Source organism: Paroedura picta, chromosome 5 (genome assembly GCF_049243985.1).
Source record: "Paroedura picta isolate Pp20150507F chromosome 5, Ppicta_v3.0, whole genome shotgun sequence".
Classification (NCBI taxonomy): domain Eukaryota; kingdom Metazoa; phylum Chordata; class Lepidosauria; order Squamata; family Gekkonidae; genus Paroedura; species Paroedura picta.
The window spans coordinates 44,945,628-44,972,342 of NC_135373.1; the positions used below are offsets into that span (position 1 = coordinate 44,945,628).

A 26,715-nucleotide genomic window follows, 5' to 3' on the forward strand; every position below is an offset into this window, starting at 1 on the left:
TGACGCTTAAGCCCATTGACTACAAAGCAGTCAGACGAGTGTAAGGAATACTACGGGATTTGAAGACTTATACAACTAATAAATTTGAAATGCAGTTGATCATACATGGAATGCTGCCAATTAAACTTGCCTAAGCACTGGCCATATGGATTTTATTCCAAAGATGTAAACAGAAGCTGATCTGGAGAAAATCTTTCATTTGTTTGATATTTGAGTACTAAAAGACTAAGGGAAGGGGAGAACTAGAAACCATCTGCTGTCATAATAAGGGGGCACTTAGTGGATGATAATAGAAAGAAGACTGGTGACTGAAAAGGAGCATGTAATTCAGAAGCTGCTTATTATGTTAAAATGGCCATTGGGTTTTAAACAGGTTCTATTTTTTCACTATTTGTAATAGCTGTTGACATCTATGCCACTTTTCTGTGTGTGTGTGTGTGTGTATATATATAAAATGATATATATTATATATATATATATATTATATATATATAATGATCTTGGAAACAAGAACCTTTTAGGAGAGTTAAATTTGAATAGCACCTTGAAGACCAACCAGACCATAGGGGTATAAAGCTCCCTTCATCAGATACCCTTTAGGAAGTTTTTAAATTGGGACTGTTTAGAGCTGCTTTAAGTGCAAAGGGTCCTGATGTGATGCTACAAAGTCCACCCTCCAAAGCAGGGAACCGATCTTTGTAATGTGGAGATCAGTTGTAATTATAGGAGAACTCCAGGCTTCACCTGGAGCTTAGCAAGCCTGTATCAATAGATTATGTCCACTACTAGAGCTTGTAAGCATGCTCCTATTTGCCACTATGTTAAGTGCATATAACCATGCACTTGCTGTAGGGAGAGTAGTATATTCTGGAAAACTCGTTTCCCAGTTATTCATCCAATTGTTTATTAATTTACTTCATTTCTACCCCGACTCTCCCCCCAATAGGGACCCAGATTAATCATCACAGCCACGTTGTGAGGTAAGTTTGGCTAAGAATATGTACCTGGCCCAAGGTCACCCAGTGAGCTCCTTATGGCAGAGTGAAGATTAAAATCTGAGTCTCCCAGATACTGGTGAGACACTATAACCTGGCTTTCATTGGTAATGGTATGTAGGTTGAAAATAACACATGGTAAGGGGGTCACTTCATTTTGTTGTTCAGACCCAGATTTAAGGTTTAGTGTGGCAAGGAAAAGCTGCTACAAGAAAGGAGCCAAGAAGGGTATATAGTGAAATAATCACAAGGTCCCTGTCTCATGCCAGGTTTAGTCCACATGCACAAAAATGCCATAAACCATCAAAATTATCCCATTTCACATTTGGCCCATTATGTGATGTAGAACAGCTCTGGGTCAGAAAACTTTGTGACTGGAGGGGGGTGGGTTGGAACGTTGGAACGCAGGGTTTGGGAAGGGATCTTAGGGGTAATAACGCCATAGAGTCCACCATAGAGTCCTCCAAACTAATCTCTGTTGTCTGTTATAATTCTAAGCGATCTCTAGGCCCCACCTGGAGGATGACAACCCTGTCACCGCTTTGCAGAATGCTGCTTTAATAAAGGAATGTGGACTGTACCACTGTGTGTGTGTAGTATATACTAGCTACTGCCATGTGTATTATCCTACTATGTAATTTCTACATTATTTTGTGTTAATACTTATGTTGTTTCAGCTGTTTTCCAATTCTGCTTGCTTTGATTTTCTGCAACATGTTGCATTGCTGTGTAATCTGCCTTGAGTCTCAGTGACAAAAGGCAGACTATAAATATAACATAAATATATGAAGTAAAACTATTTTTAAGTATGTGCGTGCCAGAATGTATGTTTTGCAGGGCACAGGAGAAACCTCCTTGTGTTCCTTTTAATCTCTTTCCGTGCTAGAGAAGGAAGATTCATTTCAAATGTAGTGCTGGAGGGGTAAGAGTCAGCCAATAAGAAGCCATACAAGTGGGTTCTAAATGACAGAATCATGGAGTTGGACTGGGTCTCCAGGGTCATCTAGTCCAGTGGTCCCCAACCCGTGGGTCGAGGCCCGGTGCCGGGCCGCGAAGGTCTTGGTGCCTGGCCGCAGCTCCCTCTCCCCCCCCCCCACAGTAAAAAACTTCCCAGGCCGCAAGCTTGCAGCCCGGGAAGCTTCTTACTGTGGGGGGGGGGGAGAGGGAATCAGGGCTGTGCCTGCACATGCGCCATGCGCGGCCGAAATCGCGCATGTGCAGCACTTTTGCGCATGTGCAATTTTGGCCGCGCATGGCGCATGTGCAGCCCGACCACTCATGCGCAATGCGTGGGCACGCATGTATGATGCACGGGCGGGCAGTTGCCCTGCCGGTCCCCAGCCTCAAAAAGATTGGGGACCACTGATCTAGTGCAACCCCTGCACAATACAGCAAACTCACAACTACCTGCCTACCCACAATCTGGCTTGGAGGAAATTCACCTCCTACTTCTAAAGTGGCAGTTGGCATTTCCCTGGGCATGCAAGAAAGGGCCCCAAGAACCAAGCGTGGATGCAACTCTTGCAGCCTACCCACTCGGATGCTGTGAAGCCTGAACTCTCCTTAGAAGCAGAAATGACTCAAGTGAGGCTATGGTACTTTGGTCACATTATGAGAAGAGTCACTGGAAAAGCTGAATTAGGTAAATTGTTGAACAAATTTCGGTGGGTAGCTGTGTTGGTCTGAAGTAGCAGAACAAAATTTGAGTGGCGTGTCCCCTTTAAGAGCAACAAAGTTTCACTCAAGGTATAAGCTTTCTCGTGTGCACGCCCACTTCTATTGTCTGAGGAAACGCGCATGCATACAAAAGCTCACATCTCGAATAAAACTTTGCTGGTTTTGAAGGTGCCACTGGAAGACCAACTTAAGCTGGAACGCCTCAAGCAAGCAAGCCGCGGCCCTCAGTTTGCAAGACGATAGGACGTTTAGGAGGTCATTAATTCATGTGGACGCCATGACTCGGAAGCGACTCGGAAGCGCCTCGCCAGCACTCCCCCCCCCCAACCAAAACCGCCCTTTACGCCACGTGACCGAGGCCACCAACTGCAAAAACCGCCAACGCCTCTCCCGGTACTCCCCGCAGAGAAGCGGCGCCTTTGCTCCCTCGCCCCCACCTCCTCCATCCGGGTCACTCCTTCCTAAAGAAGCCGGAGTCGGAATAGCCGCGCGCATGCGCAGATTCACTAGCCTTTAGGGGAGGGCTCGCGCGGGGGGGGGAGGTGTCGAATTCGTCCCTCCGTCAAGACTGGCAAAGGGAGTGTGGAGGGGGAGGGCTTTCTTGAGGCGCGCCGCTCCGCAGGCTCCGAGGGAGGCGGGGTGAGCATCGTCCGTAGCTGCTCTCGTGGTGCTTTGGGAGGCTCCGGTCCCCCCCCCCATTCCCTCATCCACATCTATGAGATTAATTTGGGAGGCGGCGGCTGAGGAGAAGGACGCGGTGAGTGAGAGAGAGCAAGAGAGCGCGCGCGAGCAAGGGCTGGTTTCTCCCCCCCCCAAAAAAAAAGCCACGTTCCGGCTGTGCTGCTTGTCCTTCCCTGTCCTCTGCCTCCCCTCTCATTCCGCCGCAGCCCCGCCAGTCTCCTGCACCCCCTGGCCTCCCTCCCGACGCTTCGTGCTTTTCGTCGACCTGTTGCCTGCCTGGGCCGCCCCCTCTCCCCCACCCCGCAGGGTCATCAGGGCACAAAACGGCCCCGGCCGCTCCCGCAGCTGCTGCCGCTTCGAGATTTTGCAGAGCAGTCGGGAAGGGGGAGGTTTTCTTTTTCCCTTCGGACGCATCCGCTGGTGTGTAAAGTGGAGCCTCTGTGAACAGGGGCAGTATATCTCTCCAGGATGTTCGCTTATTTATACTCCATATTTGTTTGCACCCAGTGAAGACCCGAAGCAGCTTATGCCACGGTTCTCCCATCCTCTCTTTTATTCTCCTGGCAAAAAGCCTGTGTAGTAAATTGGGCTGAGAAATTTAGACTAGTCCAAGGTCACTCAGTGACCTCCCATGGCAGACTGGGGATTTGGACCGGGTTCTCCCAGCATCCTGGCTGCTCCGCTGACCAGTGAGAGGCAGATCGTTATTACATACCATACGAAGGGTGGAGGATGGCCATCTGCCTTCATGCTCTGGTTCCGAGTTAGGTGGGACTGTCTCTCAATGCTTTCCATGCAGAAGGCCCAAGGGTTAATTCCTGGCATTTGAAAAGCAAAGGGGCAGGTAGCAAGTGATGTAAAAGACCTCTGTCTGGAACCCTGGAGAATTCCTGCCAGCCAGAGCAGGCAATACCTTGGCAGAACAATAGCCAGGCTCAGTATAAGGCAGCTTCATGTGTTCAAAGTCAGTTAGGTTGGCTGCTGTTGGCAACAGGGTTCTGGGACAGGGGAACACTGAACATAAGAAATTGTCTTATAATAACTGCATCTAGCTCAGCTTTGTTTGTTTGGCAGCAGCTATCCAGAGAGCCGTGTGGTGCACTGGTTAGAGTGTTGGACTAGGGGTCACATCCCCAATAGGTTGTGGAAGTTTATTGGCTGACATTGAGCCAGTCACACACTCTTAGTCTAAGCCAGTGGTCCCCAACCTTTTTATCACCGGGGACCAGTCAACGCTTGACAATTTTACTGAGGCCCGGGGGGGGGGTAGTCTTTTGCTGAAGGACGTCGCTGCCTGAGCCCCTGCTCCACCTGCTTTCCTGGTGGTGCCCCTGACTTCCTGCCGTCTGCTGGGAGGCACTGCCAGCAGCATTTGTGCAGTGCCACGCCGATTGGGAGCCCCAGCCATGGTGGCCACTGGAGAGCACCAAAGGTGAGCCGGCGGCAGAGTGGCAGGGCAGCCCCCAAGGCAGCAGCTGGGGAGGAGTACGAGGAGGAGCTGCGGCCCAATACCGACTGATCTACGGACCGGTCCCAGTCCCCGGACCGGGAGTTGGGGACCGCTGGTCTAAGCTATTTCATGGGGTTGTTGGGAGGGTAAGATGGAGGAAAGGAGAAAGATGTAGGCTGCTGTGGATCTGTATTGAGGAGGAAGGGTGAGTATAAGCAAAGTATAAGTAAATAAGTAAAACTTCAGGATTAGAAAAAAAAAAAACTTTTCTATCACCTGTTACCTGAGATCCTTAACATGCAGAGGATTGCACGTGAGACTTATTGCATGTAAAGTGGCTACTCTGCTGCTGAGCCACAGACTATCCTTCTCCTTCAAAGATGATCTTTAAAAAATTCTTGTCCACAGATGCTTCTCTTAACCCCTTCGATTCTTCCATTTCAAAAATCTGTTGTCCTTTCCCTTCATGTTTCTCTTCTTCTCTTCTCTCCCTGAAAAAGGCATTTTACCTTCACCTGTCCTTTTGTAGAACCTTTTTGTTTCCACAATACTGCTGATATCTCTGTGAATATTTTCCTTCACACAGCCCATGTCAAATCTCATAATTGCTCCATTGAGCTTTAGCAAGGGAGCTTGTTTCCCCCCACATACACACACATCAATTAGTGTTAGTTATTGTTGCCCCCATAAATCTCTTGTTACTTTCCCTGGATTCTCCCCCCCCCATCCCCTTCCCTATCTTTGCAGGGATTTATTGCCTTCACCCATTCTCCTTTTACTGTTTTTGACTTGCAGTATGGTCCTCCATACTTTCTTGTTCCTTAAAAAAATGTATTGGCAATGCCTCTTAACTTCTCTATCATGAAGACTTACTGTACTCTTGCTTCCTTCCCTGCCATTCCCTCAATTTCTGCTTTGTGTTGTCCAATTGTTGTTTCATATGTTTCTGTCCTGTCTGTTTCATAAGGAATCTATGCTTTTCTCCTCTGCTTAGCTTACTTCCCTGTTTTCAAACAGATGCTGTTGCCATGTCTCACCTTTTCTGTGTAGCTTTCCTGTTTCCTTCCATTTGTATCCTTGCTATTCATTATTACTTCTTTGTAAACATGTTCTTTGCTGAGTCAGTCAGTCACGTTATCCATCTGACTTCCAGAAGACTAATTCTTCCAAATGCCTTTCCCCTCCATCATATGCACATGTTATCCTTGAGCACTTTATTTACTGCTGCTAACTCCCCACCTATGTTGCTTTCAGACTTTACTCCTGTAGGGATCATTTGTCCTTTTTCCCTTTCAGGATAAGAAGCCATTCACATACCAAGAAGACAAGGAGGGGGTAGGAGGGTAGTACTTCTTACATTGGGGAAGAAGGGGAATAGTTGACTCCTCAGTTTAACTATATCGTTAATTATTTCATTGATTTGGGGAGTGGGAGGGAGGGCTCTCACCTTTTGGAAGTGTGTTGTGAACATATAATTTCAGTCAAAATAATACAGATATTACAAAGCTACTGTTTCACCCCTGGATATCTTCCTTCAGGATGCAGTGATTACTTTACAATGGAAAATGGAATATAATCTTTAACAGCATTTGCATTTACATGTCAAAGTTGAGTAAATTTCCACCAGTGCTATAGCAATTAACTTTGGAGATTAACTTTCTATCATATGTCAGTTTACAAATCTGGCTTCCTACAATCATGAATGTTTGGGATTTGAGACAAATGCTAGTAGATGGCAGACCTCTTCTGTTAGAATTTGTTTGTATTTTCTCCTCATATGTTTTTCTCTCACCCCTCAATTATTTCCTCATTGTGTTCTTATGTCTTGGAGTCAAACAAACAAGTTTCTCTACTGTGGGAAAATACTTGACAGTTGCCAAACATGTTGTCATAAGTTTTTTGACAGTAATAGATTCCATTCAGTTAATCTTTCACAGCAGCTTACTCTTTGTCCTCTATCAAATTGTTTTAACAAAAATCCGTTCCACTACTTCGAACACTCAGTATTAGGCTGTACATGATTTGGGTATTTAAGACTAATCTCTGTTTTGTGATATTTTGGTTAATCCTAATAAAGGATATTTTCCCCATGGGTCTTCACAGCTACCTACAACTTTTGTTCCTTTTTTCTTATGATTTAAAACATGGCCTTGCTGTATAAGCCAATAACTGCAGGAGCCTGTGTTTTAAATTTCATGTATTACATTCGGGATAATTTAAAGGAATATTGTATAATTGAAATCAGTATGTGTTTAATTATACAACGTACACATGTATATAATCTTAACAGGGTCCTTGCTTTTTTTTTAATGAACTAGTTACTGAAATACTAGTAACTATAATAGTCTTGGAAAAAATCTATCCTTTCTGTTTTTTTGCTCCAAATTTCCCAAAAAACATTTTTCCATTGAGGCAATTTGCAGTTCCTTGCCGCAAAATTATTGTGGGAAATCAGGTAAATTCATCATCAAATGGCAGTCTCATGACCCAATATCTTCTCATAATCTGATAAAGTGACTAAGGGGTTATGAGCCAATTTGTATTCTGTTATGGCTATAGTGGTTTCTCTTGAAGAAACATGCAGCTGTGAATCTACAGTTCTGTTTTGTAGATTGGAAAAAAAATTGAAACAGAGGTCATTTGAGGTTACTTATGTCATCTCAGTTCACCAGTCTCCAAAGCTGGGAGCTAGTGTTCTGTGCTATAAATGTTGAGGTACAGCCTCCTGTTTTTGTGGAATAGTGCAGAATATTTCACTGCATCATATATTTCTTATAAGATTAACTTTTTGTATTTATTAAGAGATTTCCCCCCTCTGGGAATCTTGCTTAACAGTCATGGACTGCAAAGCAGGAAAGAGTGTTAAAGAAAACAGAATTCTGTCCTTTAATCAAACTGCCAGTCCTTTAAGCAAATCAGTTTCTTTGGGTGTTCCTCCTTTCTCATTGTGCTCCCCTCCCTACTTTAAAGAAAAAGCTCTGCTGTGTTTAGGGACTCATTTCAATTGATAATTTTAGAACAATCAGCTCCCTGCCCCTTCCTTTACTCATCTGAAATAGTGTGTTGCTAATCAGACTATTCTGATTAGTAGTCAAGAACAAGGATGTTTTGTGCAAACTTCATGCTACTGATCTACAGTAATTGTAAATCCCTTCTTGTCTTGCCATACCTTTTGCTTGCTGAAATTCTTGAGACTCTTATTAAACCATCAGATTTGTAGTCTCATTTGGAGTTCCTATCAACAAGTGGAATATTCTGTTCAGACTTTAATTACTTGAGGAACAGATTTTTTTTTCCATTTCTTGAATCGTTTTGATCTATTTTTAGGCATAGTATTGTCCTGATCCTTTCCCAACACTTTAATTCCATCATGCACTGACAGCAAACTTCTGTTTGGTTGCCTATTTAAATAAATGCCTCACTTTTCTTACATAAAATGTACATGCAAGATACAACGCAATTCAGTAAGATATAAAGTTGTTCTGGATTCAGGCTGGTTCTGGCAGTAGGCCTTTCACAGTCTGAGCCCCCTTTGGGTCCCATTGAACTATTCTAACTTTGGGAAGACCCAGACTTATATGCAAAAGGAGGAGGGACAGGCACTCAGCTCCAGGTCTTGTTCAGTAGTCTCAGGTCCATCAGCTTTGGCAGACCTCCACTTTACAGTGATAAGCCTGTTGGCAACTCAGAGTGTGGATCATTGTGACTAGGTCATGGTTATCACAGGTCCTAGGATCCAGGAGATGCCATCTTGAATCTCACCAGGATAATCTATGCAGTCCATGCACACAATTTTATACTCCAGCTATCTGAGTTTCCTCTAGCTGAGTTTCCTCTAGCTATCTGATCTTTGCAATATATTCACTCCTCAAATCTTCTTGTACTTACCAATCAAATACCATGGCCATCTATTTGCTATCTCAGGGATATTCTGCCCGATTTTGGACTGCATACTCAGTTTTGTCTGTTTACTTATGGAGTGGTGTAGTGTTTGGACTTGTGGCCTAGGCCCGGGGGGACTGAGCCTTGGGCCAAGCACTCTTTCAGCTTAACCTACCTTACAGGGTTGTTAAGAAGATAAAATGGAAAAAGGAAGACCCTTATACTTTGCCCTGAGCTCCTTGGAGGAAGAGTTGGATAAAAATAAGCTAAATAGACATAATAAGCCCCTCTTTATTCTATATGACTTCAGCCTTGGCCTTCAACTAAGTGTTTCTTGCTTCATTAGTATATGTACAGAATCATAGAATCATAGAGTTGGAAGGGGCCATACAGGCCATCTAGTCCAATCCCCTGCTCAACGCAGGATTAGCCCTAAGCATCCTAAAGCATCCAAGAAAAGTGTGTATCCAACCTTTGCTTGAAGACTGCCAGTGAGGGGGAGCTCACCACCTCCTTAGGCAGCCTATTCCACTGCTGAACTACTCTGACTGTGAAAATTTTTTTCCTGATATCTAGCCTATATCGTTGTACTTGAAGTTTAAACCCATTACTGCAGGGGTAGTCAAACTGCGGCCTTCCAGATGTCCATAGACTACAATTCCCAGGAGCCCCCTGCCACCAAATGCTGGCAGGGGGCTCCTGGGAATTGTAGTCCATGGACATCTGGAGGGCCGCAGTTTGACTACCCCTGCATTACTGCGTGTCCTCTCCTCTGCAGCCAACAGAAACAGCATCCTGCCCTCCTCCAAGTGACAACCTTTCAAATACTTAAAGAGGGCTATCATGTCCCCTCTCAACCTCCTTTTCTCCAGGCTGAACATTCCCAAGTCCCTCAACCTATCTTCATAGGGCTTGGTCCCTTGGCCCCAGATCATCCTCGTCGCTCTCCTCTGTACCCTTTCAATTTTATCTACGTCCTTCTTGAAGTGAGGCCTCCAGAACTGCACACAGTACTCCAAGTGTGGTCTGACCAGTGCCGTATACAATGGGACTATGACATCTTGTGATTTTGATGTGATGCCTCTGTTGATACAGCCCAAAATGGCATTTGCCTTTTTTACCGCTGCATCACACTGCCTGCTCATGTTTAGTTTACAATCCACAAGTACCCCAAGGTCTCGTTCACACACAGTGTTACCTAGAAGCGTATCCCCCATCCAGTAGCCATGCTTTTCATTTTTCTGACCCAGATGCAGAACTTTACACTTATCTTTATTAAATTGCATCTTGTTCTCATTTGCCCATTTTTCCATTGTGTTCAGATCTCGTTGAACTCAGTCTCTATCTTCCGGAGTATTTGCCAGTCCTCCCAATTTGGTGTCATCTGCAAACTTGATGAGTAGTCCCTCCACCCCCTCATCTAGATCATTAATAAATATGTTAAAAAGTACCAGGCCAAGCACCGAGCCCTGAGGTACCCCGCTACTCACCTCTCTCCAGTCTGATGAAACACCATTGACAACAACTCTTTGAGTGCGGTTCTCTAACCAATTCCCTATCCACCTGACTATCTGAAAATCCAGATTGCAGTCCTTCAACTTATCCATCAGAACATCATGGGGAACCTTGTCAAAAGCTTTACTAAAAGTAAATGACATCACCCGAATTTCCCCGATCCAGCAAACCTGTTACTTGGTCAAAAAAGGAAACCAGGTTGGTCTGGCAGGACCTGTTGGAGACAAATCCATGCTGACTTCCTTGGATCACCAAATTGTCCTCCAGATGTTTGCAGATCGCTCCCTTTAATATCTGCTCCATTATCTTCCCCACAACAGAGTTCTCCACTGCAAAGAGCTTGTAGACTGTGCAGACATTTTGGATTAGTCTCCTCCCAGAGTGTATAATGGTTTCCTTCCGTTGTAAATGATAGTTTAAATATTATATCGACCATTGGTATTCCTGGTCACCAGGAAGTGATTTCAAAACACAAACATTTCAAAACACAAACAATAATTTAAAAATTAGTTACGTAAATTGTTCTTATTCAGCTCACTTAAAACTGATTTAATTTAAAACAGCCCTCCCTGCAGGAGAGGGACGTGTCTGCTTTCTGATGCCTTTTTATGAGCCTGCGATTAAGACATAATGTCAAATTTTCTGCTGCAACATCAGAGTAGCCACCATCCTAAAAGCAGTAAGCAGCCATGAAAAGCAGCAAAGCAGCACTAAGCATTTACCTGCTTTGCCTACACCTCTATCTCACTGTCCCTATCTTCTCACAATCTTAGGAGAAAAAAATGTTCCACTGTTTTACTTAATATGCATTGTTTCTCCTCAGATTTTGTGACCTTGTTACTTGTTTCTGAATCTAGGTGCATCACTCCTGTGTTCCTAGGTTACTTCTCTGTCTTCTGTATATGAGCTGTCCACTGGTTTGGAGTCTATTCTGAATGCTAACATTAGCTAGGGCAAAGTTCAGAGTCTTTACAGTGTTGGGTTGGGTCCCATAATGCTCCCTTCCTGTAGCTGCTTTAATTTTTGGAGAGCTTTTAAAAGAGATACCAGCATAAGTATTTTAAATAGCATTTCTTTATTTCATCTGGTTGTAAGCCATATTCTCATCCTTAGGGATTGATTGGTTTATGATGATCATCATTCATAGATGAACAGATTATTCTTTGCATTTGAAACCTTGAACTAAGAATAGCTCTGCGGTGCTGGTAAAAGGCAGTTCACACAAGTATTTATTTCTTGCACATCATGAATAATCTTTAAAAACAGAAGTAATGAATTTTGGGGGGTAAATCTGCCTCGTGCCATGCCTTTCTCTTTTTTGTCTCCTTTAGAAAAGCTGTTGTCCCAGACCGTGAAATACAGAGAAAGGAAAGTTGATTTGAGTGGGCAATGATTAGAGAGACAATGAAGGCCTGGAGTGACAGCCAGTTGGACCTTTACAACAGTGATCTAGAAGAAGAGGAAGAGATGATTTTTGGAGAAAATAAAGATGACTTGGAAGAGATGATGGATTTAAGCGACCTGCCTACCTCACTTTTTGCATGTAGTGTTCATGAAGCAGTATTTGAAGTTCAAGAACAAAAGGTAAGGAGATGTGCAAAGAAATAGAGAGATATGTTGATTGATAAATGTTGCTACAAAAATCAAGGATGTTACTGTGGCTTAAAGTGATGGATGGCCTTGCTTGCAACATAAAACAAAAGTCCAGTGGACTAACAACGTTTATTTCAACATGAGCTTTCATGAATCAGAGCTCACTTGCATTCTGGTTAGAGGTATGCATTCAGATCTTCCTGGACAGATACTTAGCATGGGTGCTTTATGCTGATCCTGCATTGAGCAGGGGGTTGGACTAGATGGCCTGTATGGTCCTATCCAACTCTGTGATTCAAACCAGGCTGGTTTAAAGTGATTGCAGAAAAGACTGGGAAAACACCTGAGAGGCAGGAGCTGTCATTGAGCTGTGTTTTGTGGCTTTGCCACTTTCCCCCATTTTTTTTCCATCTCAAATCTATTGGATCCAGAAAAAAATTGGGAGTTCCAAAAAATCCCAGATCCAACTATTTTGTTGGTATTAGAATCCAGGATTTTTCAGAAAAAATTTGGAGGGTCCAATAGACCGAAACTGGAGAAAAAAAGGGTGGGGGAACTCTGCACACCTCTAGATCTGAGTGCTCACTGCTCTCCTGTTTTATTTTGCCGTGGCCGCCCAGCAGACACATAGAGGTGGCATTGCCCCCGGGTGCGGCGTTTCTAGGCCCAGTGGCAAGGCCTGCTTCCCCCCTCCCCACCCCTGGCGGCAGCATGGCCTTCCCCTCGGGCCTAGAAGCACACCCGGGGCCCCCCCGTTGCTTTCTGACCTGTCCTGGTGAGGGCCTAGGAGCCTTTCTGGGCTGTCCTGGTGAGGGCCTAGATTGTGCCTTCACTCAGTTGGCTAGAGCTGCTGTCTGTCCTGGTCAGGGGCCAAACCCGGACTGGCCCCGCCCAATCTCCGCCCACTTAGCCCTTAACAAAATATGAAGAAGGGAAAGATAATACAGCTACCCCTCTGCAATCCGTAGCAGTGCCTTTTAATGATGTCTTGTTCTGTTCTACAGTCAGTGTTATGAGGTGTCATCCACCATACCATTGTAAAGATCACTAGGTTTGAGCTCCACACAGTACTGGGATTTAAACATCTTTGCTTCTCTATTCATTGCGAATGCTCTTCTCTGGGTCACTTTAGCTCCATTTTGCAAGTGCTGAAGTTTCACATAAACAAATGGTCATTCTCTTTTGTAAGAGAAAGTGAAGTCAAGAGCTTCTGCTCAGTAAAATAGTATTCTGTCCCCTATCTTGTTTCCATGTTCTTTTTTTTCCAGCAGAGGAAATAAAATACCACTATTACTTTTCATTGTCATGACAATCACATCAAGCTAGGTAGATCAGGCATAGGTAGGAATGTTTCCATGACAGCTATAATTGTGGCTGAATGTGTTTTCTAAAGGAACTCGGATCCCAATTTTTATAATACGTATTGCTGACAAAACATTTTATCTTCTGCTGTGTGAAACAGGAGGCTTTTAGAGAGCATTGTGTGATGGATGTCTCATTTGTTTTAATAGATGAAACGCAGTGTACCAATTGATAGGACAGTATTTATACATTTTGTACTCTGTTCTGCAGTTTACGGATACCATTCAGAGATGGTATCTGTAACTGAAAATAATCTGGGATGATACAATTCAATATTATTATTCGTGACTCTTTCCCAGTTATTATTAGATGAGTTAACAGGACATAAGTATGAGATTCATACCAGTGTTTCACATTTCTGCAATATGTCAGCCAAATTTTAGCTAGGTATATTAGTAATTTTCTTTTTTAGGTAAAATTGCCATTATTAGTGAATTCATGAACAACAGATTTCAGCTTCTGACTTCATGTCACTATCCCTTTAGTGCTGGCATTTAGTTTATTGTAGAACTGCCCCTAGTGCTGTGGTTCTCAGTCTAGGGGTCGAACGACCCTTTCACAGGGGTCGCAGCAGGGCAAGCAGCTTGGCCGGGGGGGGGGCACCATCCACACAACAGCCTTGCTAGCACTTTCCCTAGGGCCGTGGTTCTCAGCCTTGGGGTTGGGATCCCTTTGGGGGTCGACCGACCCTTTCACAGCGGTCACGGCAGGGCTAGCAGCTTGGCCGGGGGTGGGCGCGATCTACACAACAGCCTTGCGGTGTAGATCGAGATAGAGCGTTCGTCCGTCTGGAGCAGCAGAAAAGAGCTAGATCAGCATGGTGGGACGAGAGGCAGAGCTGAACTGGGAAACCCCAGAACAAAAACAGTTTGTATACAATCATGAACCATGGATTTTCACGCGACTGTTCAGTTTCAGTTTAATTTCTGTGAAAGAACACTTGCATAATTTTATGGTTGGGGATCACCACAACATGAGGAACTGTATTAAAGGGTCGCGGCATTAGGAAGGTTGAGAACCACTGCCCTAGTGAGTTCAAACATCCATTTAAAAGCAATATAAGGAGCTGTTCTGTGCCCACCACCCTAAATAAGAAGAAAAGCATGATGGATGAGGGAAAATAAAGAGAATGTATAATAGTAGGGAAGAGATCTTCCTTTGAAGGTTTTAAATTGTTAGGTGCTGGGGGAGAAGTTGAAAGGGGGAGTTATTGTGCTTATAAATGAGAAAACATGAACAGGGTGTACTCTGGAGCTTGAGATGCAAGACCCAGAACGGCAGTCTTTGATACTGCTGTAGGTTGGGTGTTTATGATTCAACTAGTACAAGGACTGCTTCAAGCAGAAAAGCAGCGGGCACTAGTGGGACAGCCTTTGGGGGGGAGCGATGATAAGGGGCGGAGAGGGCGCGCAATTACCTTGAGGTGGGTGCCTTCTGTGGCGCCATGCTCTACCACTGCACAGCCGGAGGCTCGTTCGAGGACTCATAGTCTAAGTGGCGTGCTTGGTGCAGCTTTGCACGCTGGCTTGACAGTGCTGCCATCACCGGCTCCTCATGCGGGCCATGTCCACCTCTTTGGCGGTGGCTCCGGCACCCCCTCCTGGCAGCTGCTGGTGCCCCCTCCTGGGAGCTCTGCCACCGCCTCCTCCTGGCCACCGCCGCTGCCTTCTCCAGTCCGCCGCCACCCTGGGGGAGCGTGGCACATGCGTGAATCACGGTAGCCAGGCTACCGGAGATGCAAGCGGCCAGCTTGGGAGGACGGTGTGTGTAGGGGCTAGCCCAGTCTGACTAGACCATCTTAGCAGGTCAGAAACACTCCACCCACCAGAACATTTGACAAATATATAGGGGCACAATGGATGGATAAGGATGGGATGGTGTATTGCTTCACAAAGGAGGTTTTGTTGTTATTTGGTGTTCAAAAACTGGCTCCATAGGGATTTTTGGGGACAGAATGTGGGTCCCCATGGTTTCAGTACAATAGGACCGTGGTGGGAATTTCCATTGGATAAGGGCTGCAGTTTTTTTCCAATTTCTGTCCTCTTGCATACACCTTTTGTTAATATTTTTTGAGAAGTCCCAGACTTCCAAGATATTTGGGAAATAAAAGAGTTGTGTGCTGTAGCTCTTGGTTCACTTTATATTTGTTAAGACTGTCCTCTTTTCAGAGCTCATGGGACAGTGTGTGATTAAAAAATCACCTTAAGTAAGTCCATTGAAACAGTAGCAAATCTAGATTGTATCTTCACCATCTGTGAAATGTATGCTCTTAACTCTATACTTCCTTTAAACAAACGTGTAGGTTTGTCTTATTCACTGCATTTTTAGAAAGCATCCATTCCATAATGCCTGAAGTTCATAAGATGTATAGCGGAAGAGTGTTGGCCTGGTCCACCATGGAAATCCTTATATGTCCTGCCTTCTTTCTGCAGAGCCCTGTGTAGTTGTTTCTGGCTCACCATGTGCAGGGACAGTGGCAGGAAACCATCCTAGGATGTTTCACTGTAAAATACCTGGTTGGATTATTTGGATTTTATTTCCTCTACCCCTTACTATCTCATTTCATTAATTGCCTAATATGTTATCTGATAAGCCTGATTTAGTCAACCGGCTGCTTGAAAGTGTTTGTTTCCTGGTGTTCTGAAAAAACATGGTGACTTAACAGAATCACACCTCTCTTATGCAAGCACATTTGATCAGCAACATTGAAATACTGTGTTCAGCTTTCTTTTTCTCTGCTTGCAAGCATTTCTCTCAAAGTACAATTCCTAGTGCCAGGGGATAGGGGGGGCTTTTGGGTTAGTACTAAGGCATAAAAGGGGTTGACAGACAGAGAGAGCTGTATTTTTGGTTGGAAGTAGCCGCAGGCATATACTGGTGAAAGCTTACTTGCTTCAATGGTTGCAGGAACAGCGTGTGTTATAGGTGTACTTTCTAGATTCTAGAGCTTTTAAAAAAACTAGAGGAGGTGGTGGGAGAAAGTCAAAATGTCCTTTCATCTCATCCGTTGTTTTTTTTACTTGTTTGTAACTTGATGTAGCGTGTTCCTTTTAGCTTTTCTTTTCATTGCTGTTGCAAAATGTACACAGTGAGTATGCTCTGCTGGCAGCATGTTGTTGCAAACCAGATATGCACACCATTTTTAAAGCAGCTCACTTAATAGCCTTTGGCTAGATGAGGAGGAATTATGTAAGAACACTCCTGTGGCTGTAAGAAAGTGGGGAGGAAATGACACAAGTAAATTTGGTGGGGGGCACACATTCGTTTAACCCTTTCATTAAAAGCTTCATTTCCAGTGAATGCAAATTAACCTTATCCCTAGATTTAAAGTGCATATTTCCATTGAAGTGTGTCGTAGATGCTGGAGGCAGTGTTTTACTTGATAGCAGGCATTCTTGCTTAAGTCTTGTAAATTCCATATTGCTTGTTCCAAAAGCAGTTAGTAGAGCCTGATGAGTTTTCCAGATCACAATACTAAATATGTCAGCAGATTTCTGGGCTGTGATGAATTTAATGGACTTTAAAGGGCTTTCTCATGCAATGGTCTGTCTGTTTTGTTTTAGTGATTTTGTGCTTTCCCTTATATTCTGTTTTTATAAAATCAGAGTCCAATAGCACTTTTAAGATCAACAAAGATTTATTCAGAGCGTGAGCTTTCGAGTGCAAGCACTCTTCCTCAGACTTCTCACATGATCATAGTCTGAGAAAAAGTGCTTGCACTCAAAAGCTCACACCCTGAATAAATTTTTGTTGGTCTTAAAGGTGCTACTGGACTCTGATTTTATTGTGCTACTTCATACCAACATGGCTACCCATTTGAATCTGTCCTGTTTTTATGACTATCCAAACACGTATTGGATCATTTGTAATCTAGCAACAGATTCTTCTTTTCTGGAATATCGTCAAATCTCAAAGATTAGAGGAGCCTTGATGAGGCTGGATTATGCTTTCCTGGAATAAAAACTAACCACCTAATGATGCAGCTGCTTAAAGCATGTTGCTAAGGAAAGACTCAGTATAAACACTGTCATTCATGGCTCAGAACTCACTGGCATTCCATGTCTCCAAAATAATGAGCTAAAGTTTAGCTCAGAGCAAAAGGAAGAAGAAGAGCTAGTTTTTTGTGCCCCGCTTTTCACTACCCAAAGGAGTTTCAAAGCAGCCTGCAATTGCTTTCTCTTTCTTTCCCCACAACATGGGTGAGATGGGAGAGGCTGAGAGAGCTCTGAAAGAACTGTGACTGGCTTCAGGGCACCCAGCTGGCTGCATGTGGAGGAGGAGTGCGGAATTGTACCTGATTCTCCAGATTAGAGGCCACCATTCTTAACCAATACACCAAGCTGCATACCCTACTTTTGTCCTATTTGAGCAGACTTATAGTGATTCTGAGGCTCCAGGTGAAACTTGACAGTGAAACCTCAGAATCCCTGGACCCTGGGAAGGCTGCATCCCCTGTGCTGTTCACCTGATTGTCCCAAGCTGCTGCCTGAGTGAAGCTGCTCCCACCAAGACTATAGAGTTATGGTGGCAGCTTTCAGCTGTAAGGTGGTGTTGGTGGGAAGGCAACATGATCAGCTGTAGGGCAGTGTCACCATAGCTTCAGCAAGGCAGCCAGCTACAGGGAAGTTAGGGGCTCATCAGCATGGGTTCTAGGACAGCTGCCCTGTCCTAGCTGCATGTTACATAGGAGTTCTGAATGGGATCAGAAATGCAGGCAACTATAACATGTGGCCTGTTGGAGAAGCTACACACAAGCTGCCAGTGGAAAATTATGGAACAGAGTGACTACAATTAGGCAAGGACTGTGTTGCCTGTAAATTCTTTTACAAGACTTGGGAGCAAGTGGCAATTGCTTACAACCCAAACATGGGGTGTTGTTTATGCACACAGATTCTTGATTTCATGGAATATTTGTCTGTTTGGCATCAGCTCAGTTGCAATGAATATTGAGCTCAATCCTGCATCTGCCTTACAGAAAGACTGGAGAAGGCTGGGGCATAGATAGAAGTGGCATGAGGTGACAAAACAACTTGCTGATCAAATCATGTGACATGCAGCTTTCCTCTCACACCTTAAGACACCTGGGTTCAGTTCCCAACTGAGCCATGTCATCTATGGATTAATTTGGAGATAGAGATGTAAATTTCATGTAATACAGCAACTCTTTAAACTATTTTTTAAATAGCATTTAAACAGTAGCAGTATGTAATACTTTAACCTAAAATATTGCCAGTAGAGGGCACTAGTTTGTACATTTACCTTAATCTACTGCCTGGCTGCTGTGGTCAGAGGGCTGAAAGTGAACAAATTAAAACTGAAACAAGATGGAAGTGATGCTGGTTGGGGTTCAGCTGACTCCGTTAAGAATTTAGGGATTATACTGGATCCAGATGGCGAAGCAAGTTAATGCACAAGATGATTCCCTCCCTTGCTGTGGCCATTTCGGCCACATGGAACTGTGTCACAGTAACATCAAGAATAGACTACTGAAATGCACTCTACATAGGTCTCCCCTCAAATTCAGCTTGGAGTTTCCAGTTGTTGCAGAATGCTGCAACTTAGTTCTTATCAAAAGCTAGGCAACACATGTATATTTCTCCCATTCTGCAATTGCTCCATTGGCTGCCCATCAATTGATGGTGGAAAGTACCATCAGGATACAGCTGACATGGCAACCTCATAGAGTTTTCAAGTCAAGAGGTGGTTGCCATTGCCTTCCTCTGCATCACAAACCTCGGTGGTCTCCCATCCAAGTACTAGCTAGGGTTGGCCCTGCTTCACCTGAGCTATCCAGGTCATGTTGCCTATCAGTTACTGGGCACAGTTTTGGTGATCACATCCAAAATTCTCTGTGGCCTTGGTCCATCATACCTGCAGGATTGCTATTTCTTCATGCTCTACCATGATAGCTTCACACATCTGAGCAGGACATTCTGTAGGTGCCACCCAGAAACTGTTCATATATAGGCATTGTCTATTGTGGTCCCCACCTTGTAGAATGGGCTGCCTGAAGAAGAGGAGGAGGATCATCTTAAATGCCGCTTTTCTCTACCAGGAGTCTCAAAGTGGCTTACAATCACCTTCCCTTTCCTCTCCCCACAACAGACATCCTGTGAGGTAGGTGAGGCTGAGAGAGCTCTGATATCACTGCTCAGTCAGAACAGCTTTCTCAGTGCTGTGGCGAGCCCAAGGTCACCCAGCTGGCTGCATGTGGGGGGAGCGGAGAATCAAACCCGGCTCACCAGATTAGAAGTCTGCAATCCTAACCACTACACCAAGCTGGCTCCCTCTCTTGTGACCTCCCAAAAACTATGCAAATTATTCAAGAAGGCTTCTTTACATAAGGTAATAGGACTGTCATACAGTGAAAGGGTTCAAAAGATGCTTTGGTAAAGGGCTAGGGGGGGACTGTGGACTATGTTTCTAAGTTCTCTGTTGCTGTAAGTTTAGCCTCGTTTAACACATTTAAATGGTTATGTTTTGTTTCAGTTTTGTACCAAATTTCTGCAAGCCAAACTGTTTATTGGATTGCACTGTTTATTGGATTTCCCAGCCTGTTGATTGTAGTGACTTGCACTGTGTAATCCACCTTGCTTCTTAGTGAGAAAGATGGACTATAAATTACCTAAAAATAATTATAAATACCAGATATGCCCTTTTGCTGCATACTAATAGCCAGAGATAATAAGACTGCTCTTTCTTTTACCCTTAGGAACGGTTTGAAGCGCTTTTCTCCATCTATGATGATCACGTTACATTCCAGTTATTTAAAAGTTTTAGAAGAGTAAGGATAAACTTTAGCAATCCAGAAGCAGCAGCAAGGGCACGGATAGAACTACATGAGACTGACTTCGATGGGAAAAAGTTGAAGTTGTATTTTGCTCAGGTATGTTGGCCTCTTCCTTTCTCTCTGATACAACCCTGGAGCAAGCACCTCATACTAGAATTTATGCTTTTTGTGAATTTTGCCACATTTTATATTAATATGATGATGATGATGATGATGATTGTCAAAAGTTAGCCAATGGATTCTGGGAATTACTTAATACCTGATTTTTTTAATGCAATGAGAAGAAAAGGTGCCAACCTCTATACCGTTATTTTGCTAATTAAAAAAACAAGTAAAAGAAATGAAAGTATCTTCCTTCAGGAGCAACACATACTTGTAATGATAAGCTCTGCCTGTCCTGCTGCTTCCCGGGGGTTAGAGAGAGTTTTCTTATAGGTTGCCTGACTCCCATTTTTGAAATCGAGTGCTACACAATCCTTTAAAACTGCTCACTCTTTAGACAGTTGGTAACCTGGGGGCAGAACATTTTCCAGGTAGAAACCTGTGTATATAGAACCCATGCGTTCTTCATAGAAGTCTTGCATTGGTATGTAACTAACATAATTGGAGTTGGGTGTGTTCAGCGCTTTGTTTTAAAACTTGCAAAATGATCAGAACTGCGCCAAAGAAAGAAACCTGGGTCCAACATACATTATGAAATATGTTTAGATTCCTAGTTTGTGTAATTCTGCATTTTAAAAAGCTATGCTGAATAACTCGATCTAGGTTTGCTAGACTTTGGTTGTTATCCCTCCTATTGGAGGACACAGTCATATTCTATCATTTAATTCAGCCCTTCTCCCCCCCCCCCCAGATTCGCAGTAGTCTCACAACTAGTCCCACCATAACCACTATTTCACCTGGAGGGAAAAATGAGATCCATTTGCAAATGAAAAAGGTCATAATGATGTGCAGGGCTATGATTTGCAGGAGAGAAGAAGCACAGAATGCAGATACAGCATTCTGTACTTTTTCCTCCTCTCTTGCAAATCACAGCCCTGCGCATCATTATGATGTTTATCATGTGCAAATGGCTCTCATTCTTCCCTCCAGGTGAAATAGTGGTTATTGTAGGACTGGATTAAGAAAATTTGAATTCACATTATTGTGTGCCCTTGGGGTTGGCACTATCTCTCAGGCTAACCTACTTCACAAGGGGTTTGTGGTAATAAAATAGGAAAGGAACTATGTATGTTATGCTGAGCTTCATGGAAGACGAACAGAATAAAAATTTATTAAATAAAAATAAATTGTTGTTTATTCATTACCCCAAATCCCTTGTTGAATACCCCTGCCTGAATATCCCCGCCTGTAAAATGAAAACCAAGGACCACAAGTGACTCTGTAGGGATTTTGGAAGAATGAACAAGGGTAAGAATTTTTGTTAGTTTTTGTTAGGGGTTCAGTGCCAAGTACATTGTCAGTGTTTAATGATAAGAAATTAAGGGGAAGAAACTGCATTTCATATCCACATTCCTTTTCTAGTCACTGAAACTGTTTTACTAGTACTGGAGTGAGATAGGATAAGGTGCTAGATTATCAAAAATTCCACCAAAAAAGAGTGTTCTTGTGACTCATATCTGAAAATTGTAGCCTTGCATTATTGTTGTGGCAGTGTTGGCTTTTTTCCCTCCCCCAGGTGCAGATGGCCAATGAAGTGGGAGACAAATCTTACCTCTTGCCCCCACAGCCTGTCAAACAGTTTCTGATCTCACCACCAGCCTCTCCACCTGTAGGATGGAAGCAGAGTGAAGATGCCACACCTATGATAAACTACGACTTGCTCTGTGCTGTATCAAAATTGGGGCCTGGTATGGCATTCTTTCCAACTTCCTGCTCTACTTTCTCCCATTGCTTAGCAAAAATGATCAAGCAGGCACAGTACCACAGATGCACTGTATCTGAGGAGGTGTGCGTAACCATGAGCGACTAAATAAAAGGAGTAAGGGGTCCTGGTGTTGGGCCGATCAGATCCATCATTGGCACCTGTATGCCTTTGATTGGCCGTCTGCCCACTGGCTGCCCAATCAGATTAGAACTCCTGCCCCTAACGGTCTTCCCACAATTCTGCCACTTCTTCGCAGTCTCTGACCCCTCAGGCACCTCTCCTGAGGTGAGTGGGGTGCATGGGGATTCTTCAGCTTCACCCTCCTGAGGCAATGGCTTACAGAGCTCAGGGAAGCCAGCCTGTGTCTTCTCTGAGGGGGAGTGCCCGCCCCTGCCCACTCCCCCAACCGCCAGCCTCCCCCTCTTACGGACCCTGGGGCACAATGGTCACTAGGTGGTCCCTCCTGCCCACCTGACACAGAGGCCACCAGCACATGCCTCCACACCGCCTCCTGCCAACTCTGAGGTATACCTGCAGGCCAAGAAAAGCCCCACGGCCCCGGCCTAAATGGCAAACTGAGTGGAGGGCCAGGAGAGAATGCCAGGGAGAAGAGAGGGCCCCCTAGAATTACAGCTCCAGACTAAAGAGAACAGTTCCCCTAAAGGAAATGAATGTTTTAAGGGTGTACTCTCTGGAACTGTAATTGAGGATGCCAGCCTGCTGTATACCTAGCCCTCCCTGGCACAGTCCTGGGTGAGTGGCAGGCAGCTTGCATATGTTTTCCACCTGCAGGCTGTACCACCCTTGGTGTTTGTTTCCTTGCTTGGGGCTCCCAGACAGATGGGGGAGGCTAGGATTTCCGCTGCATGCTGCCCAGAACACCCATGGAGACCCAGCCCTTCCTGTTGGTTGTTCTGCCCAATTTCCTTCCATTATGGAGGAAAGAGAAGAGAGCTTCCTATCCTTGCCTTGGGAGCTTGCTGGCATCATGTGGGGAATCACCCATGGCTTTAGTGGTAAATGAGGTTGAATTCTGTCCCAATATTATTTTGGGGTGCATCCTTGTGCCAATGTCTTCCTGGTTGTTCCTCAAGTACTACTAATTGGAAAAAAAAATCTAAAAACAGCAAAAAGGCTGCATTGGTGGTGGTAGGGGCATGGCTGGCATGAGGGGAAATGGTGACACCTACCTGACAGTGCATATCCCAAACCCACTTTGAATGCAACCTACGTGTATAGACTTCGTTATTTTCCATATATGCTAGAAGAAATAAAAGGGACTAAAACTTTATGTTTCTGAAACTATGATAGTATCACTTTGCTGGTATTGTAATGTTGTGACCTGTTCTGCCTCTAGGGGAGAAGTATGAGCTTCACGCAGGAACAGAATCCACACCCAGCGTGGTTGTCCATGTGTGTGAAAGCGAAACGGAAGAGGAGGATGAAATTAAAAATCCCAAACATAAGATTGTGCAGACAAGGCGCCCCGATCTACCATCCACGTTGCTGAGTGAAGCAAAAACTTTTGAATGTACGCTAGAGGTAGGGGGTGGGATGCACTTTTGATCTGAGCAGATCTAACAGCAGCCGTGGGTGGAAATCATGTTTGTGTTGCTTCATGACGTGTAGCGGCGACAGACATGTAGTCATCTCGCATCAAAAAGACTTTAGATGCCAATGTCCTGAAGAGCACTTTAAGGTTTTAACTCCCAAGATGTAGCAAATCCTTTGGGGTTTTGAGTCCTAGCACACTAGACTAGGAGGATGCCATTTTGGAATGTGTGTGTGTTGCCATTTTCTTGGTGTATAAAAAGGCTGGAAGAAACTCGAACGCTGCCATCTTTGTATTGGTTGCCACGTGGTTTTGTACGCGAGTTTCTCATGTATATTTTGTGTGCATTATCCAGTTAACATGATGTTCGAAGTAATATATTGATAAAACATTATGTACAATGTACATTGTTATCAAGTAGAGAAATCTCTAAATGGTTTGGGGTTTTAGAAGCAAATTTCCAGGTCTGTTTTGTGCTTTCGTTCTTCCTTAGAAATGCCATAGTTTTGTGTGTGTGTGTGTGTTGAATTTCAAAGTACTTTTGTGAAATAATGTGAGGCAAAAACCACAAGTAAGTCTGATAGGCTGTCTTTGTGCTCACTGCAACTGTGAAAACTGAAATGCAGGCAGGGAAGCTGCATATTAGAGGCCAACTCCTTTTGTACTTATTTCCTAATGTTTCTTAGGATGTGGCTTTTCCAAATGGTGTATATTTATTTAAGCTGGCAGCAGAAATAAGGCAGTCTGTACAGCTCCTGGCAACTTCTTGTCGTGCCGTCTCACTACCTGCCTCCCACTCCCTGCACAGCCCCATTGTGCAGGAGTACGGCCACGCCCCACACAAGGCTGGAAAGTATTTCGAATGTATTTGAACGCATTAATCCTTCTTGCAAGAGCACAACAACTTGTTCTCTGTATCTAATTAGTTTGAGTTGCAGAATAATAGAGTTTGACAAGCGGGGGACCTACAAGGACTTCTGGGGGGCAACCCCCCCAATATTTCCTCTTTCCTTTCACCTAGCAATCATGATATCCCCTTCCCATCTACAACCTACCAACCTTTTATCAGCTACCCATTTTCAGTTACATTTATTATTTATTTACTTCATTTATACCCCACGTTTCATCATTCTACCCCCCTCCATTTTATCCCCACAACTAGCCTGTGAAATAAGATTTCATAAATGCTGCCAGTACTCCTTGTATAAGCCTTTTCTTTCCAGCATTTTCCAAGAGAACTCCACCTTAAGATCCCAGTTTCTGACATTTTTGTAATGTGCTCTTTCCAACAGCTAATATTTTACTGATATAGAATTGGGGGAGGGGGACACACAGCAGCCAAAGTGCTGGAATATTTTCACAAGGTTTTTGCAATATTTTTCTCTGTCCCCATTTTGTCTGTAAAATTACAGTGACCAGTACCGTGGGAGAAAGAGACACCCACCATCCACCCCCCCCTTGTCTGTCATCTTTCTTCCTTGGCATGCTCTTTGGCATGTGGCAAGTATTCTAATTGGGGGAAATCCTCTTCCAACCTCTACATTTTGGAGACTCTGAGCAACAAGAAATGCTTTGCTTCCAAGGGGCTTCAAAACCCAATGAAAGGTGAAAGGCCGACCACTTCCTGTGGCAAAGAAGAAAATGTGGACCCACACCTAAGTGGTTTCTGAGGCCAGCTAAACTTCTTTGTTAGTATATATAATCCAAGCCTTTCTTCTTTGCTTGAAAGCTGGCTTTAAGAGTGCAGAATACAGTAATTTGAATGGATCTAGATGTTTCATATCCCATAAGCAAAGAAGTTTACAGCTTGCCTTAGGCCAATGATACTTAATCAGTCTAAAGCGGCTTGTCAAAGAATGACATTTAATATTACCTGTCTTTGAGTTCCTTGGAGCTAAATGTGACACATAAAAGCAGGGGTTAAACACAATTTATTCTAGCAAAGCAGCAATCTTGGTATAGTGGTTAAGAGCCAGCTGGGCATAGTGGTTAAGAGTGGTGGCTTCTAATCTGGAGAACCAGGTTTGATTCCCTCATCTACATGCAGCCGGCTGGGTGACCTTGGACCAGTCACAGTTCTCTCAGAGCTCTCTCAGACTCACCTACCTCACAGGGTGTCTGTTGTGGGGAGAGGAGGGGTAGGTGATTGTAAGCCACTTTGAGACTCCCTCAGGTAGTAAAAGCTGGGGTACAAAATATAGTTCTTCTTCTGCCTGTTGTTTTTCTACAACAGTATTATAAAAGCGTTTTGGGGGAACAGAAATTTCTTCCAGTATAACAAAGTTGTGTCTTGTATTCTAATTGTATGTTAACAGAATCCTACAATTCCACCTTAAATGTTTTTCTGTATTTTTTTTAATTGACAGTAGAATTATTTTAAATAAATACTCAGAGCCCCTGCCCTATTTTTAGTAGAGAATAATGAAGAGTATTGAATCCACAGCTGCCTTTTTCTTCTTGGTAAAGTAAATGGGGAAAAGCCATCAAGAAATGAATTTGGGAATCTGTCTGCTTCAGGATTGCATGCAGCAGACAAATCATGTTAATGACAAAAATTGCTTTCCAAGCACTTGCCAAAATTCTAAGGCTCCTGTCTCTCCCCCCCCCCCCCCCCAAGCAATAAAAAGCAGCCCTTGTGCCAAATCAGATCACATGAAAGGTGCTGCCTCAGTTGACAGTGGAGAGGGTGGAGGAGAGAGGAGGGTGGGACCAGCAGCTGTGCCAAAGGGGCCTGCCAGTAATTTTAAGAGCAGGGTCTGGAATACTGGGTGGCCCTCATGAGGGCAGAAAGAGAGCTTATCAACATTGTAAATAAATCAAATAAGCACTATATTGGTGGGTCAGAACCATAGAGCTTTGAGAGTATTGTGGCATTAGAATCAAAATAGTTGGGACACAAAGATGCATGTACAATGGTTCGGTGTTACCACAGCTGGTATTTTTAAAGAAGACTAATAAAAATGCTTTCCCATTTCCGTGCCTTGTTTTCTTTCTCTGAAGTAGCGGTGGCGGCAGGTCTCTGTCATCCTTGCTGCAATTCCGGTTTCAAAATTTTGGTGGGTTGAGCTTCACATGAACTAGCAGGTGAGAGGGTGCCATTCAGATTTTCGGTCTCCCGTGTGGGCCTGTGAAATGTAGCAAGATGGACTGGGTGCTGGATGGGGTGAAGGTAGAAGTTTAAAAGTATTCTTGGCTTCAAAGGATTATTCCGCACCTGTCAAGTATAAGGTAGCAAGCAAACTTTAAGTGCATTGAGAGTTATTTGGGGAGTGAGGGTGGGTGGGAGAGAAGAGTTGCATCAGTCTGCAGGGAATTCATGGACAAACTTGATACTTCTGTTGTAAATTGGCT

The 26,715-nt window shown here is 44.1% G+C and overlaps 1 protein-coding gene across 2 annotated transcripts; it reads left to right on the forward strand.

Annotated features, from left to right (window-relative positions):
• The first annotated feature begins 3,199 nt into the window (after positions 1-3,199).
• On the forward strand, positions 3,200-25,980 carry RCAN3 (RCAN family member 3). 2 transcript variants are annotated; one of them, XM_077337629.1, is made up of 5 exons: positions 3,200-3,429; positions 11,532-11,784; positions 19,868-20,041; positions 21,624-21,795; positions 23,170-25,980. In XM_077337629.1, exons 2-5 carry the CDS (start codon positions 11,590-11,592, stop codon positions 23,376-23,378), a joined length of 750 nt encoding a protein of 249 aa, XP_077193744.1. In that variant the 5' UTR covers positions 3,200-3,429; positions 11,532-11,589; the 3' UTR covers positions 23,379-25,980. The 2 variants fall into 2 exon arrangements, with proteins under 2 accessions (XP_077193744.1, XP_077193745.1); XM_077337630.1 differs by lacking the exon at positions 3,200-3,429 and adding an exon at positions 3,755-4,785.
• The last annotated feature ends 735 nt before the right edge of the window (positions 25,981-26,715 follow it).